Source organism: Colletotrichum lupini, chromosome 6, assembly GCF_023278565.1.
Source record: "Colletotrichum lupini chromosome 6, complete sequence".
In the NCBI taxonomy this organism is placed as follows: domain Eukaryota; kingdom Fungi; phylum Ascomycota; class Sordariomycetes; order Glomerellales; family Glomerellaceae; genus Colletotrichum; species Colletotrichum lupini.
Window position 1 is genome coordinate 2,839,180 of NC_064679.1, and position 16,136 is coordinate 2,855,315.

The following is a 16,136-nucleotide window of genomic DNA, read 5'->3' on the forward strand; positions in this document are numbered from 1 at the left end:
CAATTGTCCGTGGATCGCCTGTGGTATCAACCCCGCCCGCGGAGAGGCTAGAAGACGTGGGAGATGACCACTGCCGACGTCTGCTGTAACATGGTTGGGCTTCGCGAGCCACGAGAACAGACGTCGGGTCGTTAAGTGACCCAAATCAGCCATGCTCTGTTGTCGGTAGTGCATACGGAACAAATGGAGGATACAATGCGTAGCAGCACAAAGACCGCCACAAGCACTTGGCTCCAAAAGACGGAGAAGCCGTCGCTCGACGGCCAAGGTCCTCTGTAGTACTGGAAGCACGTATTGTCTGTAGTCCCATTGCATGAATCCCTGTAAAACGCACCGACCTGACCAAGCTGGTCTCTCTTCGCGGGAGGTGTCAGGGCGGGATGTCTTTGTCCCAACAGACCGAGACACAGACACCGAGGGCTGGGTTAGCGAGCGAAGGGTGAGCTGTGTCTCCGCCTCCACCTCGGAACACCTCTGCGGCTCAGAGTCATCCATCCACTCACCACTACTCCGAAGGCCAGCCCCAATTTGCTTTTCGGCGCAAAAGGCAAGTGACAGAAAAGAGAATACCTACTGAACAAGGACAGGCTATAAGTGACGTTGGCTCGGCGATGATAATTCGAAGCGCTTTGAAGCGAGTAGCGAATGTGATGACCGACGTATGTATGCAATGTATTTGGAGAGATATTGAGACGCGGCATTTGGCTGCCCGTAGGTGTCTTTCAGCATCACTGAAGAATCGTGACAAATTCGGTCCCGAAAGCATGGACGAATTGGCCTGAAGGCGAAAGGGTAATTGCCGTGGGGGGCCGTTGGGAAACGTGGAGGGACGCAAGAAAGTAGGGCGTGACATTGATGGCGCGGGTGCAGGCGTGGTTGTTGCAAGATCAATAGCAGAGAGTTGCTGAGGATCTGATGTCGAGTCCAGCCAGTCGAAGTACCGTACAAGGGGTGTGGATGATTTGCTTCAAGGCACGCAAATGTTGAGATGGTCGATATTAGCGGGTTGTGCAGTTGCGGCAGAGAGTACGGATAGGCGAGACGAGATTAGAGAACAACGTCGGCGAAGTCGGCGTACGACACAGAGTTGGCTGGTACGTCTATAGTAACACCCTTCCTTTGTGGCTTATGGAAGCGGTGTCCAAACTCTACTATAGTAGACGACACCTAGACGACATGATGGGCGCCGCTATTGCCATGGCCGGCGCCGAATGGCGGCGGCAGCAGTGGCCCAAGGTGGGAGCATAGGGTGGCAGTCGGCTTCCGATGTCTAGAGCTGAAGATGGGACCCAGGGTATCGTCAACATATCGGCAAAGGAACGGTAAAGCGTCTCGGGCATGCCCGTTTTGGAGCGAAACGTCTTTTGAGTTGATCCGAAGTGCAACGTCTTGGGGGTGTTATGTCAGGCCTAGCACGGCCGAGACCAGCATGATGAAGCGAAGCGAAGACGAAAAAGAAGCCGTGCCGAGAGAGGTGAGTGACAGACGACCTGAGTCTATCCGTACACCTTGGAGAATGGGTGGGATGGTGGTGGTAGTCGGCTGAGTGAAGCGATTCGGGAAGAGACCGGAGACAGGGCCAGAGTCAAGAGGAGACAAGAATCTGAAGCCTGGATCAGCTCATGATATGAAGGAGGGATGAAGAGATGGCGGGCGTGCGGCGTCAGGCCCCTGTTGGTAGGATATGCAGCGGACAGACGAATTGAAATGCAGTACTCCGTATACTAGGAAGCAAGATTCGATATGAATGGATGTGGGCAGTGGCGTGACTGGGCAGACGCGGGCATCGGCCAGCTGCTCTGAGCCTCTCAATCTCAAGGATTGATGAAAGTGTGCTCCGTATGCATCCCTACCTTGAGAAGGTAAGGTAAGGAAGGTATCCGTAAATTGGCACGATTTGGGAGGGAAGACGATGATGAAGATGCAGAAAAAGGAGAGAAAATTGTCAGTGGCAAGGCCGTGCTCTGCAGCAGTAGCGCGAGGTAGCTGCACACTGCAGAAACTGCAGAACGGATGTCGATAGGAAGGAGCTGGAGGTGGGTGTGGAGTCGACGGGATGTGCAATGTGCAGGTGCGACCTTACCTTACCTTGGGTGCGGGTGCGGGAGGCAGGTGGGCAGGTGCAGTTGGGGGGAGGAACACCGGGAAGGTGCAGACCGGGCAGCAGGCTCGTCGAGAAGACGGGAAGGTAAGCCCGGTGAAGGAAGGGAAGGCATTCCGGATCCTGCCTGTCTTCCATGCCGACCTTAGATTCCTTGAGGTACTTCCTTAGCTCAGGTGCTTTCTCTGGAGATTATAGGTGACTGAATTATCATCATCATCAGAAGGCACTCAGACACTAAGGTAAGGTAAGGTAGGTACCGTAGGTAAGGTACCTTACCTGATTGCCGACAAATTACTTATTGTTGGCATGGGAGGAACGAGGAAAGAAGAAGGTGGGCGCAAAAGGTGCCTCCTCACCATGCTTTCCTTTTCCCGTCCCAAACTATGCAGGCAGTTTTCCTTTCTCGCCTTGTGTTTGGAGAGTACCTGTAGGCCTTGGACCTTCAGGAGGATCACCCATCATCATCATCATCATCTTCTTCTTCATCTCCATCTTCATCCGCTTTCTTCTTCTCCACCCCCTTGCTCTGTTCCCTTCTTCAGCCCCGTGCCCGCATGTCTCTCACTGGACGCCCCAGACATTATATGCAGAAAATCTTGGTACTGATCAGTGATGGCAAGCTATCAGCTCTTAATGTGTGATCTGCCTAGTAAGGTAGGTAAGGTAAGGAAGGGGATGTATCTGTAGGTGTATTCCTATATGTGACAGGCTCTCGCGCCAGGGTCAGCCATCACGTACAAGGTATGGCCAGGTATTTCACACCGAAATATCATCTGTGAGACTGAAGCGGTGACTTCCAGCTGCCACAGCTGTTGGGGGACGTGCTTGTAAGTTCCATTGTTGACCTGTATGGTAATGGTACAATGGCAGTGCAGTGCTACGAGCTCTTTGCTTGAGTCCCGACGTTTCTCCCTCATGCAACCCTCCAGACATGGGTGCATTTCTTGGCTGCTGCCCCCCGGGGATGAAGAGCTCTTGAGGGGTTAATACGTCGAGTCAATGAGGTGCATGGGGAGAAAACATGAAGTTGAAAAGCAAAGAAACGGAAACATATTGCCCCGCCCTTACCTTCTTTTTTCGATGTTACAATGCTGCAATGGCCATCATTGCTGTTGGCTCCGTTTGGGCTTGATGCTCAACCAAGGCATGAATTCGCACCAAGGAATCTCTCAGCCATGGGCAGTTGCCGCGTTGTGTCCCCCAGCCTGCGATCTGAACCCAGTCCGAGGTGCAGGCGCATGAGAAGGCGCGACTGCCCTCGGTAAAGGACCACGCGGAAAGCATTGCACACATAGATGGCACACAGATGAGGTAAGACAGCGCCCACTGCTCTTTCTCTGGTACTTGGCCCTCGTGGTTTGTACCCAATCACCCAGTCAAGCCAAGGTCAAGGCCAAGGTGTAAGGTGTAAGCTAGGTACGGAGTACGTACTTCGTGATACAGGGCCCTGGTCAAGGTAATGGTCCATTCAGAAGGAGCAGACCCATGCAGGGCACCTTCCCTTTAGATTGGCCCCGTGCCTGTTGCAGTGTTGCTCCCCATGAATGATGAATCCATGTGCCGACACGACCTGACGCTCGACTCAACACTCGATACTCTACTCAACCTCAATCCGAAGCACAAGAGGCCACAGCAAATACGCTCATACACACCACCTCTTTCTTCTTCCCCCCTGGTTTTCAGAACCCCCTCATCAGAGTTTGTCTTGTCCTTAGATCGCTTTCCTTCTCCTCCTCCGCCTTATTATCACGCCGAGCGAGAACTAGCATCTCACTGGGCTGAAAGCGCTCGAATCGTATCAGGCTCCGGTTGCCGTAAGAAAGAAATACCAGCCAATTCACGCTTTGCTTCACCGATGTATGAATAATTTAGGGGAAAAGACTGTAGCCGTGCCCCTGGCATACAGACTCACTTCCCTTCTTTATGCCCAACATGTTCCGCGCAACGCCCGGCCTCTCCACACATCAACATCTCGATTGAGAGACGCCCACACCAAGACGGTATACCGACGCCCCCGGACCCCGTCTCCCGTCCCCCGTCGCCGGCCCTCTTCTGACTGACGCCTTTGGTGCTGGCTTACTCGTTGTTTACCCTCTTCCGTCCCGTCACCTTCACGGATAGAGTCAGTCGCAGCAGGCCCGAATCCACGTCGGCTCTTTTCGTCGTTTCGCGGTCAAAGCACCACCAGCCCACCTGCCAGCACCCACTCACACTTTTTGTCATTGGCCTTGTTCTGGTTCTTGTCTACGAACCAAGTCAACCTGTTACGGCACCTCGCATTCCATCGTCACACACATCTGCTTTCCTTTTGGTACTAAGAGGGTGGCATTCAATCTTCCCTGTCACGGACACGCCACCCGTACCACCAGATAGTATTGACAGATAGGTGGCTACTTGCTGCCTCCAATCGATGTCGCTTTCTCCCAGAGGTGGCTTTTCCGGAGGCTCAGACTGCTACTGACCACCATTCGCCCAGTGCGATCCCGGGCATACACGGTTACACTGCATCCATTGCAGGAGATTGGACCTCGGGCCCCATAACGTCGCTCAATCTTTCACACTTCTGCTTTGCTCTGTTACGACCTGGCCCTGCTCGCCTGGGCTGTTTGCATTAGCTGTGCCATAGCTGAGATACCTTGAAGACGGAAACCAGCCAGAGCATGGGCGGCTCGATCTCATCAGTAGCTCTGCTCTAACAAGGCCTCTCTGGTAACACCAGCCCAACATGCACCTTTGGCGCGGGCCCTTTGAGAAATCCAGCGGTCTTCTACGACCAAGTCGCAAGGTAGAATTCCCTGGGACGACGTACCTGTCGGCATTCCATAATGTTTATTAGTCCCCAGACGATGTTGGCCAAGAAGGTCAAACACCCAACGCAGCCATTCTCGCACTGGTACCGATAATATTGGAGCCGCTGTGAAAGGATAGTCATTGCCACGGCGTTATAGCTGGTGCTACTAGCATCAAGACACCCTACCTGTCCATCGGACGTTCCCTTGGTACAGCACACCGGAGCCAGGTCCGGACATGGTTGAGTGCAACACCATGCAGGCTTCATGTGCCAGGTCAACAGCCCGATACCAAATGCCATGGAGACCGTAATGGGAGTCCGATGCCAAATGTGGACGAAAGCAAGATCGTGACACCGGCTATCCCCTTTGGAGCGTCCTGAACAGAAAGTACGAGCTGGCAAAACGATCAGTAGAGTCGAAAGCGGGCAGTCTTTGTCGTCTCAATCGCCGTGTCTACGATGTGACACCCCGCAGGGACCGTCCGTCTGCGACAGAGATGCTCGAAAGCTCATGCCAATATCTGGCCCTCGGCCGCAATCCTCAATGCAATAACATGCCAATTATTGGATTGTGCTATCGACACTTTGCAACCACTGAACCAAGATCGACCCATGCCATGGTTTCTGGCGCACCCAGTATTCCAGTGGCCCACATCAACTCATTTGACGCCCTTGCCTGCACTATATCTCTGTCTGTTAAGGCCACTTCTGTGTTGACAATCGCATCACCAAACGTCTATTTACAGCGGTGTCTGATGGAACGGTACTCGGAAGCTGACCCCGGCTTGCCCTGTGAGGTCCACCTCGTCAACATGCACACCATGCGGCTCGGGACACGAATACATGGGCACTGGACCTCAGACAAATAATCTGGCAGGTCAGCCAACATGCCGACGTTAGTCCTCTACTCCGTATGAATAGAACGCAGATGCACATTAAAGGTCTCGCGGAAAGTGGAGTGCGTTGTCAACGGAAGCCGGAGGGCGGAGCCGCGGTTCCTACTACTGGGCGCCACGACAAGGCGTCAAGGTCGAAAGGACTCAACATCCTTCAGCCACCCACCTGGGCTGACTGTCTGACTCTGATATCGCTTGAGAGCTTGACAGATGAGCATACCTGACAATCCTTAGGGATACAAAATACAACATGTCTGAGACATTGGGACTGTGCTCGTGGATGATCGGATCAGTGATCAGTGGCTTGCTAGACCCCCACTCCACGGAAGCCTGCCCCTCAGGCGTTCTTTTGGAAATGTCACTCCGGTCGCCTACGGAAGAGTTGGCGTGCACCGTACCAACTGAACAAGTCCGATCGTCCTCAACGCCCCTGACGCCGGTAACGCTATGACGACACAAAACGAGAGAACCTTTGTCGAGGGTTGAAATTCGAATCCGCATCCAATAACCTCATGGACCGCACTGGTAGAGCTCCGAAGTTCTTTTGACATCTCGACTTAACCTCCCTATTCTGGATGGTGTCTGGGAGGACAATGTATGTTCCCTTCGATTTGATGCGGTCAACGTCAGTGAACAACTTCTGCCAGGGTATGCTGTTCATGATGCAAGCCGATCTCATCTGGGACAGATCGGAGATGAGCAGGTGTACTCCGTACGGGTAGAAGAACGGAAATCACTAGACATTCCCAAGAGGGGCACAAAGCGGCAGGACGCGCCATCAACTCAATGATTGACCCGGGGCATTGCTTGCTATTGTGGCATCCACGCAAATGCAAGGCCCTCGTCCATTTTTTTAGTGCCTATCCGACCGCACACAGACAACACCAGCTTCATGGGACGGTTGCTGGCTTGCGTGGGGACAATTGCAACAGGTCACGTCGTACCAGAGAGACGGACGCCAGCCGCATACGGATTGCCGAGCTTCGGGCTGGCCTGCCAAAATCTTAAAAAGTCTGGTTCCAGATCCAGGCGTGCAGAATCATCGTCCAAGGGAGGGGCGTATGGGATTTGACAGATGATGACCCTGCATCTTTTCTTCTCCTCAGGTAGCCACGCCTCGTAATGTACAGAGCATCCGTACCTCCTAGGACGCTGTGGCTACTAGCCCACGAGCTCGAGCATGTCTCACCCCATGACAGCGATGGTCTTGGAATATGCCGACTTTGGTGGAACAATACATTGTTATCCCACTAGCAATTGCGAAGCGGGCCAAACCGGCAACCGCTTTCTACGCATTATGTGATCGATTTACACTCGGCTGGACAGGGGGCGTGGTTTGGACCGGTACGGATACACAGGAGAGATGGAGAGTATCCGTACGGATAGCTAATAGAGAAGCATCGAAGGCGTCCAAGACAAACAATGACGCAGCAGGGAAGCAGAAAAGTTCCGACCTTCCGACTGGTTTCTCGCAGAAACACTGAACGCCCGTCCTGCCCAGCTCCGAGCTCGACCTTGGGGCAGGCCAGCAGATCCCGTGCCTGATGTGCAACAGCGTTTTATACAAGGCGTCCTACCGAAATTCAGGGCTACCCGAAGGTCAGTCTTTCGAGGCCATGGATCCTTGTCTGTTGCCCAACGTAACGTGAAGCAGGGAAGGCTGACGGGTCAGGAGCTTGACAGTACACTAGCAATCGGAACGTACGGCGAAGCGGCGAAGCCGTTGTTTTCCCAGTCAATGGACATGTTCTTCATCGAGCTTGCTTCCGGTTAACAGCCACAATTCCCACTCGAGAAGAGCCACCAACCCAAGATACATAGATGGGTCCTCGGGGACGACGGAATACGTTCGACGATCTTGCACCCACCAATGGGGGAGCGCCCTGCAAACAGTAACTACGCAAGCCCCTCCATCTTCTTTCCAAGAACGCACACCATGATATCCAGCACCTGAAAGAAAACCAGTAATACTTGCACCTCGCCATCGCCTCGATCTTCCCCGTTGAGTGCGGGCGTCGCTCGTTGCACTCTGGCTTCCTTGGCAACCATTGACCTTCTTCACACTCATGTTTCGTTGCAGCTCTTGAGCTGCTGCTCTCCCCTGCCGGAGAGCCAGGAGTCACCGTCAAAGCGTTCGTCGACATACCCACCCTCAGGTTTCACACCAGACTTCGAAATGATCAAAGCGCCATCCGGCCTACTCCCCACACCACAACCCCAAATTCCTCATCTGATCTCCCTGTCCCTTGCCCTTGTCAGCTCCCTGCACGGCGGCTGCCAAAGCTGGATGATCGCATCAATCGGAATTTGGGCGAATCATGGTGGTTCCAAGTCCTTTCTGACAGGTACCCGACGGGCAAAGTCTCCTTGTCCCATGCTCGCAACTATCGACTAGAAGGGGTATTATGAGGGATGCTTGCGCCGGGGTTAACCCAAAAAAAGCCTGACAGCAAGTGGAGAGTCTTGCAGAGACCGCTCGACCTCGAAGCCATGCTCGCCTTATGGAGGAGAAGCGAGAGAGGAGGGGTGCGTCTCCATTCCGCAGAGTCTCTACATACATAGGCATAGCCTGGATATCCGGAATACGAAGGCTCGAGTCGATGTCGGTAACAAAGTTGCAGATGAGAGGCAGAAGTGGGTTATCGACGCACTGTTGTGAAATTGATAACGTACCACGGCACGACACCAAAGTCCAGGTAGTACCATTCACCTTGGGCATGCTACCAATCTCACACCAGACCGCACGTACTTTGACTTCCGGCCTCACGCCCCCCCATGGCATCTCCCTATACCAGATTGAGATATCTGGCGATTTTTGACATTTTCACACCAACGCGCGTAGCTCCAACCGGCTCACAAGGTCGATGAACTAGACCCACAGATTGCAGACGGCAGTGGTTGCGTGTCACCGCGGCTCATGTCTGTCGAGCATCGCCTGCTCTTCGGCTGGGTGGAAGGCTTCCTTGCTTTGTCGGTGCCTCTGTGGGGATGCAAGCTCCGCGGGCCGAGTCTTTGACGGTGTAGCCTCTGCTCATGCCTGCCATTTATCGTCGGCGGCCGACAACATCCTGGAAAATTCGAAATCCCATCACCGCGAGGTTACCATTGTCAAGGCCCGGGGTCCGAAGGCACCCTTCACGTAGCGGAGACGTATGCACGACAGTGTTTGTGGCAACGACGGACCGAAGAATATCCCCACCCGGCCCCCATGCCGGAAAACAATCTCGGCCTCGTCTTGTTGCTGTCAGCACTGATTGGACTTGTCTCCCGACGACCCTGTACCAAGAGCCTCTCTGCCATGGATCTGCAACTCGCACTGGATAAGATAAGATAGTATATCTTGGTCTAGATAAGGTATCGCTCAGTCGGGACGACGTCCGGACATGGTCACGGAAGAAGCACGTTTCCCCTCCCAACGACCTTCGTATTGATATATTTGTACACGGCGCGGAAAAACTGGAGACAGCCCGATCTACTTTCACCGTAATGGCTGCTACCGTTCCATCGCAACATCCCATCTCATGAACGGCGGAGACGGCAAAGAAGACTGCCTCATCTCCGTCGACGGGGTCTCCCGGTCACTGAGAGCATCATGCTGAAAGACGCGGCTATTTTCTCAAGCTTTCTCTGTTGCCGCGTTTCTGGCAGAACTTTCAACATTCGGAGACAACTTCAAATGGGGACTTGTCCGCTCATCTGTGACGGCCGGCAGCAACTTAATTGTAAGCCTAGTCCTGAGTCACCACCGGCAGTAACTCTGTGCATCTGCTCAATCGCGAAGTTGGTAGCGAATCATAATGTGTTCAACCCTTGAGCCTAGTCACCTGATGTCGTCTTGAAGCAACCTTGTACTCCGTAGTCAAGTTGGGTTGGAGGCGATCATACCAAAACACGCTCACCGCTTGCTTCCCCTCTATGACTATTTTACTTGAGGGGCCCGAGGGTGTTTTGGACACATTCGAGATCCCTGGAAGAAGGTTCATCGAGAACCCAAAATAATCTTGGAGCAAATCATGCAGCTTGAGAACGAGTGCACAGAACAAGCTCGGTGAACGGACGGTTTGAGGCTCACAGACGTTCCTCACGTCATCCTCGCTGGCCGTTCGGCAGATATTTGTCGTCCAGTACAGGGTCTAGGGGTCTCGACTCTCAACACTTGATGCTAATGAGCTCCCTTTAGCCACATGCGCGGCCGGAAGATGTTTCGGCTCGATTGAGCCACTCAGATGTCAGACAACCAGCATCTGATATAACGAATGACGGTCTGTCATCCCAACGTCATCGTCCCGTGACTTCTGCTCTACTGCGATGGCGACGCATGTTTCTCGCCGTCATCTCACCCTGACACATGTTCAACGCGAGGTTGATATTTGTGAAGTTGAAATAAAATGTTTACAACTATTCAGCTGACGCGAAAATTACAACACCGTATCATTCGAGTCCGTTCCAGAAGCTACCAGAGAGAGAGAGCAGCATGCGCAGCCGAGCCCGTCCACCGTTTCGTACGGACTTCCCAACCACTATCCTACAACCGCCAACCCGGCTCCAATCCATGTTTACAATGCGACCAGGGCGGCAATGAGACCTCCAAGAAACGCAACCGGACCCATTGTAGACGCAGCATTCGGTGTGCTGGTAGCAGAGGCGGACGCCGCAGCTCCGGTCGCAGAGGCGGTCGTTTGCGAGGCAGTGGCTGATGATGTCGAGTTGGCGCTCTTACAGACGACTTGATCGGGGACGGTGACGCCTGCTCCGGTGCAGATGTCTTTTGCGTACTTGACGGCGGTGTCCTGGTCGGCTTGAGGACAGGCACCGGCGAGACAGCATGCGATGCCGTCGAGGAAGCCAGAGTTGGAGCAGATGCATTTGACGTCGATCTGACTGCAGCCAGCAATGCCACTGCCAGTAGTGTATTGATTCACGCAGCCTTGCTATTCATTCGCAATCCGGCCGTTAGCACACGAATCACAGGCGACTAGGAGCATCTTTGGCACTCTAGCAAACGAGAGAAATCCGTAGGACCAGGGGGAACGTACAGCGCACGTGGGTAGCGCGTTCTGCTGCGCGGCGGCAAAGCCGACAAGCGCGACGACTACAGCGGAAGATCTCATGGCGACTGTGTTTCGAAGACGAGAAGACGTGTCGTGCGTAGTCTGAGCGCGTCAATGAGGAAGCATCGACGAAGAGACGATGTTTGCGACAGCACGGATGAAGTTGTAGCGAGGAGAGCAGAAGAGTAAAGAGTGAGGCAAAGGAACAAAGAGGACCCCGAGAGGGGAAAAGCTGAAAGCTTGTTGCGCTACGGATACATGGCACTGCGACCGTGGTGGCATGCCACTTCCCCGATTCATACTATCACACTCGGTATGAGCGCCACCATCTTTATTTTGTTTCCCCCTTCCATCAACCGGCCCATTGGCCATGGACGCTTTCGGGAAATCACACCAATCATAACGTTGCACCACTGTCGCAAATGACTTGTCTCATTGGCTGTTGCTAGGTTCTTATGAGCTCAATTAAGTTTAAACTTCGGAGCACTGAAGCTTATTGGGGAACTCATTTGGCAAGCCTCCAACTTGTTAGTGACTTAGCAAGCATGCTAAGTCAGGGTCGCCTAGACACTCAATGGCCTAGCCCACCCGGATGACCCGGAGACTTTGTGGACGGTCACGGTGCCCTGCTCCACTCATCTTGAGGATTGAACGGTCCGGGAGGGGAAGAGACATGGCCGTCCGGGGGCCCGGGTTTACCGGCAGCGCCGTATCGGTTTGCTCCCACGATTTGCTTCTCTTCATTCCCCCGCCTTGCACCCGTTGTTTGGGTTACCGCCGTGTCTGACCGCGAGGGAGACTGAAACATCATCCAAACTTTTTAGAGGATGTGGACGCGTGGCGCTCACCTGTCTGGGTTATTTGGTCGGGACGGAGGAGCTCTTTGTCAACTCCGCGCAGACCAGCAAACATTCTTCCTTCCCGTCTCCTAATTCTCTGGACGACGATCAAAAGGTTATCCTATCCGTACGTGCGTCTTGCTCCGGCAAGATGAGGCGGAATCAAGCCTCTAGAGATCCCTGGGCCGCTCGGCCACCACTTTTGATCACCTTGCCGGACGGCCGTCTTTCCCCGCACCAGCCGCCTGACCTCCATATCCAAGGATTCGGGAGAATTGGCGTAGAAAACCGACATTGGAGACACGAGCACGGGCGTGCTTTCATCTCCGACTCACGCTCGGAGGCTTAGACTGCTGGCACCACCCACGTAGTCTTGCATTATGCAGCTGCATAGATCGCCCGCTCGATGGCCCGGACCGCTTGTGCCTTTACCTCGCTTCCAGGCGCGGGCGACTCCAACGACAGAAGCCTGGAGGGGAGTTCTTTGCGCCTGTTATGGAGGAGCGAGCCTGGCACGAATACGGGCGCCGTCTGATCTCGGTGCTGCGTCCAGTCCGTGCTCTTCCCAGTTCTATTGACTGTAGGCGCTTGTGAGTGTCTCTGGGCTGTCAGTCTGCGTCACACTGAAATCACAACGAATGCCTGACTTTGCTACCACTCAAGACCTCTGTTTGACGGACGACGCTTGCACTACTTGAAGATCTACATTTCTTTTTTTTGTTTTTATTGGGGAAGCTGAACAAACTTTGTGTCACATCGCACGTGATGCTTTCCGATTTCGACATTTTGGAGAGACGTCGTTATCGGTAACGGAAACTGCACGCCGAGCCGGGCCAAGCCCCGGCCGAGAAAGCTTGACGGCGCAGCACAAGACAGCGAGAGAAAGAGCGGGACATCACCCAAGAAGCGAATTTGTTTGGTTCTGACATCCCGGAGCAGGACTGCAGCGCTCGGCAGATGGAAGTGGGAAATCGTACGAAGCTTCCCTACTAGATGTTGCAACCCTGACCGGCCAATTTCCTCCCACCATATGCCATGTTGAGGTCCGGAATGTCTACACCGGGCCGATTTGTAATTGGGCCGGCTCGGACCAGTGACAGCCAGTGGATTGCAAACCCGAGGCACCGAAGTTCTCTCCACAGCATTTGGTTGGATCATCTATCAGGGGCAGATGCAAGCCTGATCGACGAATGGGCAGCAATGATAGCCTAACTCACCAAAGCTAGAGTAGAGAGGTGTAGGGAGATCGTCAGACGTCTATCAAGAGCCGCAACCCAATGACACTGCCGGCTACCAGACGATGCCCCCTCTGGCAGGATACCCGATGACAAGGAACCATGTACGTTTGGCAGCAACTTGGTGGTAGTACACTGTCAAACTGTACACCCCCTTCATGCTACTGCGACTGGCCCCCTCCTCCGGCAAACAAAGGTCAAATATAGAGATACGAGGCGGGAAGGGCAGTCACAGACGAAGTGACGGCTCTAAGCGCCGGACCGCACCCGTCCCTACTCTACCACTGCCGCAGGGCTCTCTTCGACTCCATTGTTGCTCCAATCTCTAATCATCCCGTACGACATATATACTTTCAATAGTGGCGCCCGGCTCGCGGCTCACGTCACCGATGGACCTAGCGCCAGACTAGTCCTGCTGTCTGGCAGTCCGCGGCATGCGAGCGTTGTATGCCGTTTGTCGTTGGGGGCTTAGCGGGCTAATTAGCTTAGTATTTACAGTACTGAGGTAAGAAGTTTACCTCCCATGCCACTTACATGGGCCTCGGGAGAGGGGGTTGGGACGATGAGCCTTTGAGGTGACTTTGGTGACTTTGGTCCCTTTCTTAGCTTGAATCCCGCCCTGGTTCAAGTACTGCGCTGGCTCTCTGTGGCTTGCAGGCTGGGCAGGGTTTTGCGGGCAGAAAGATGCAAGAACTTGTTGATGTTGCACTTCTACCCGAAAGCCACACGAGAGAATACGACGAGCAAGTTTTTTTTTTTTTCGACCATCCTTCCCTTTTATCGATTTGACTGACTGATCTACTTCGTAGCGTCGAAGGCACCGGCTGGCAGCGGGCGGCTAACAAGGCTCTTCCTCCTCAACCGAGGGAACGGAACGACGCCTCATTGTTCAATTTTTTTCTTCTCTTCCCTTATTTGGCGCCAGCGCGAAGGAGACATCAAATGTCGTTGGTGAATCTAGACGCCACGGTGTGCACGGGTCCGCCCGCTTGACGTTCCAGTCCGCTTTCTTGGTGAACGACGACGACGACGCGCCCCCCCTCATCGACATCGTGGGCTTGGAGAGAGATATGGATGCCTAAACTCGCCCTTCCCGCCCTTCCAACCCACCCCCGGGGGAGAAATTCAACCGGAGGAGAATCGATCCGGAGGGAGAAGAAACGGCAAAAAAAAAAGAAAAGAAGAGGAGACGAGGCTGAACGAAAGCGAGACAGAGAGAAACATCCGAGGCACTGCAATGTTGCGCTTTGGACCGAGACTAAACCCCAAGCGAGGGAGAAAACAGGACAAGTTCCAACGAGTCCCACGTCCCGCTTTAGCGCCGCTCCTGTCTTCGACTTTTTTGGCTTCGCCCGCAGTCTGGGCAGAATTGGCGCTACAGGATCTTCTTCTTTTTTTTCGGCACACGCAGTAAGTTACCTTAGTTCCCTCGGCTGTAGTCGCTCAGGGCACGCGCGCGCGTGGGTGCGTTGTTCGCGTGCTCAACGAACGAGAAGGAAAAAAAAAAAGTGGTCTCTTGACCTCACTTGATGTGATGCGAGAGAGAGAGAGAGAGGCGTGTGTATATGCATATGTGGGAGAGAAAAGCCATCGCTCGAAGAGAAAGTGGGACAAACATCGACATCTGGTGCAAGTACACTTGGATATCCTCACTGTTCGTCCGCCCTACCCTTCATCATCCCTGTTGTTTTTGGCAATTCTTTTCACAGAGTTTGGTCAAAAAATGTCTCATGATCGAGAGACATTGAGTTCAGGTTGGACTCCATCGAGACGCACTTCGACACTCGCTACCCTCGCCACCGCGGGACACTACTGGTCACGAGACCTATCGAGACCTGTTTTCGAGGCCCGCCGTCGTCTGACGACGAATGTGTGAAGAAAGTATATGCAACGCCAACGTCGACTTTCATGCATCGTGGATACGAACTTCATGAGACGAGCGAGAGACTAGAAATGCAGGAGATTTGAGCGATTGGCAGAGGGAAATGAGCACCGAAATGCGGGCGTTACAGAAGACTCGCAAGAGAGGAGCTGAGGTTGAAGACGGAGAAAAAAAATGCAAAACGATTGCACCTGCCGGAATTCGAATCCGGGTCCCTCGCTGATTCTGAATATCCCGAAATGTGGAAAGTGGAAGGCGAGGATGATAACCACTACACTACAAGTGCTGTTGGTTCACGGTGGATACCGAGGCAGCAATCTCGGCATCAAGGGAAAGCGGCGGGAACGGGTGGACCCCGCTCTGGGCATTTCTGAGGTTCGTTGGTGGGGTTGATGGGGTTCGGTGGGATCGTGAGATGAGGTAAGAGGAAGGGTGAGTGAAGATAGGTGTATGCTGGTGAACCCGCGTTGGATGTTATGTGTGAAAAGCAACCGGGAAGTATGTGGTTTCCATCATCACGATGTTGGAGTCGACACATCGTCGTCCGCTGTGTAGTACCGCGAGTATGATACGGTAAGCAGTCTGGGTTTCGTCCAAGATAACTCCGCTTACACGATGCCGGCGGCTCATCTACGCTCAAGACCGCGCCTGAGCCGGCAATGTCCTGTCTCTGAAGTTGAACTCCTCGGTCCGTGAGTCTCGGTGACGATGGTCTCCTCAATGTCTCTCGGGAGTTGGAAACCCCGGACATGGTCCTCGATACTGTACCTTACCTCGCGTCAAGAACGGACATTGAAGCCATCGAGCTCCCGGTTCCACGTCGCCGTCATACCCTCACTCTCTCGTCTCTGAAGATGAAAGAGTGGTTATAAGCATGTACCAACTTCCAGGCGCATACGTCCGGTATCAATCGGGGTGGGCGGAGCCATATCTCGAGCAAAGCGGGAGAGGGATGGATGTCACAAGTTCAAAATGTTCCCAAGAGCCACGAAGCTCGTCATTCTGAATCGATGCACTTCAAGCAATCATATCCAGGCGTTCGCAATATGGCTGTCTCATCTTCCATGTTGTGAATAAGCGACGCTCACGTGCAAGGAGTGATGGGGACGGGTTGCCTCCAGCCTTCACGATACCTTCAGCAGAGTCCTCTCGAGTCATCGTAGGTCGCTTTCTAGACCGCTATTCATCGCTAGAAGTCTATTGAAAGCCTGACTGCCAATATAACTGTGTACAATGACCATACTAACGCAATCGCTGCAACTTGGTGATAAGTCTACTCAATCCTCCAAAACAGTTGACCATACAGCCAGCCATCTCTCCCACGGAACCTCAACTCAA

At 53.6% G+C, this 16,136-nt stretch overlaps 5 protein-coding genes and 1 non-coding gene across 6 annotated transcripts; 3 read left to right on the plus strand and 3 right to left on the minus strand.

Annotated features, from left to right (window-relative positions):
* Positions 1-1,167: 1,167 nt before the first annotated feature.
* CLUP02_12358 (uncharacterized protein) lies at positions 1,168-2,602 on the minus strand (the record flags this gene model as incomplete). Its single annotated transcript, XM_049291322.1, has 3 exons — positions 1,168-1,388; positions 2,089-2,286; positions 2,530-2,602. 3 exons carry the CDS (start codon positions 2,600-2,602, stop codon positions 1,168-1,170), a joined length of 492 nt encoding a protein of 163 aa, XP_049148467.1.
* Positions 2,603-3,644: 1,042 nt separating this feature from the next.
* Positions 3,645-7,565, plus strand: CLUP02_12359 (uncharacterized protein; the record flags this gene model as incomplete). The annotated part of the gene is made up of 20 exons (XM_049291323.1): positions 3,645-3,918; positions 4,086-4,172; positions 4,226-4,390; positions 4,478-4,708; positions 4,805-4,889; positions 4,963-4,997; positions 5,053-5,103; positions 5,156-5,225; positions 5,281-5,605; positions 5,670-5,772; positions 5,837-5,968; positions 6,085-6,148; positions 6,202-6,265; positions 6,321-6,386; positions 6,439-6,496; positions 6,555-6,606; positions 6,680-6,731; positions 6,821-6,897; positions 6,965-7,090; positions 7,223-7,565. The coding sequence occupies 20 exons, from the start codon at positions 3,645-3,647 to the stop codon at positions 7,563-7,565; spliced, it is 2,460 nt and encodes an 819-aa protein (XP_049148468.1).
* Positions 7,566-7,661: 96 nt separating this feature from the next.
* On the plus strand, positions 7,662-10,136 carry CLUP02_12360 (uncharacterized protein; the record flags this gene model as incomplete). The annotated part of the gene is made up of 14 exons (XM_049291324.1): positions 7,662-7,683; positions 7,739-7,792; positions 7,872-8,160; positions 8,261-8,446; positions 8,530-8,536; positions 8,634-8,761; positions 8,787-8,911; positions 8,980-9,034; positions 9,258-9,368; positions 9,394-9,489; positions 9,544-9,575; positions 9,633-9,768; positions 9,858-9,915; positions 9,972-10,136. The coding sequence occupies 14 exons, from the start codon at positions 7,662-7,664 to the stop codon at positions 10,134-10,136; spliced, it is 1,464 nt and encodes a 487-aa protein (XP_049148469.1).
* A 211-nt stretch (positions 10,137-10,347) lies between these two features.
* Positions 10,348-10,902, minus strand: CLUP02_12361 (uncharacterized protein; the record flags this gene model as incomplete). The annotated part of the gene is made up of 2 exons (XM_049291325.1): positions 10,348-10,722; positions 10,828-10,902. 2 exons carry the CDS (start codon positions 10,900-10,902, stop codon positions 10,348-10,350), a joined length of 450 nt encoding a protein of 149 aa, XP_049148470.1.
* A 930-nt stretch (positions 10,903-11,832) lies between these two features.
* CLUP02_12362 (uncharacterized protein) lies at positions 11,833-16,002 on the plus strand (the record flags this gene model as incomplete). Its single annotated transcript, XM_049291326.1, has 19 exons — positions 11,833-11,995; positions 12,076-12,271; positions 12,474-12,644; positions 12,725-12,810; positions 12,979-13,156; positions 13,210-13,252; positions 13,316-13,361; positions 13,492-13,663; positions 13,726-13,803; positions 13,878-13,968; positions 14,123-14,326; positions 14,458-14,570; positions 14,656-14,786; positions 14,852-14,952; positions 15,048-15,173; positions 15,354-15,490; positions 15,597-15,696; positions 15,765-15,835; positions 15,894-16,002. 19 exons carry the CDS (start codon positions 11,833-11,835, stop codon positions 16,000-16,002), a joined length of 2,316 nt encoding a protein of 771 aa, XP_049148471.1.
* On the minus strand, positions 14,985-15,084 carry CLUP02_tRNA231. The gene has a single exon. It is a non-coding gene; the product is annotated as a tRNA-Gly (tRNA).
* Positions 16,003-16,136: the final 134 nt, after the last annotated feature.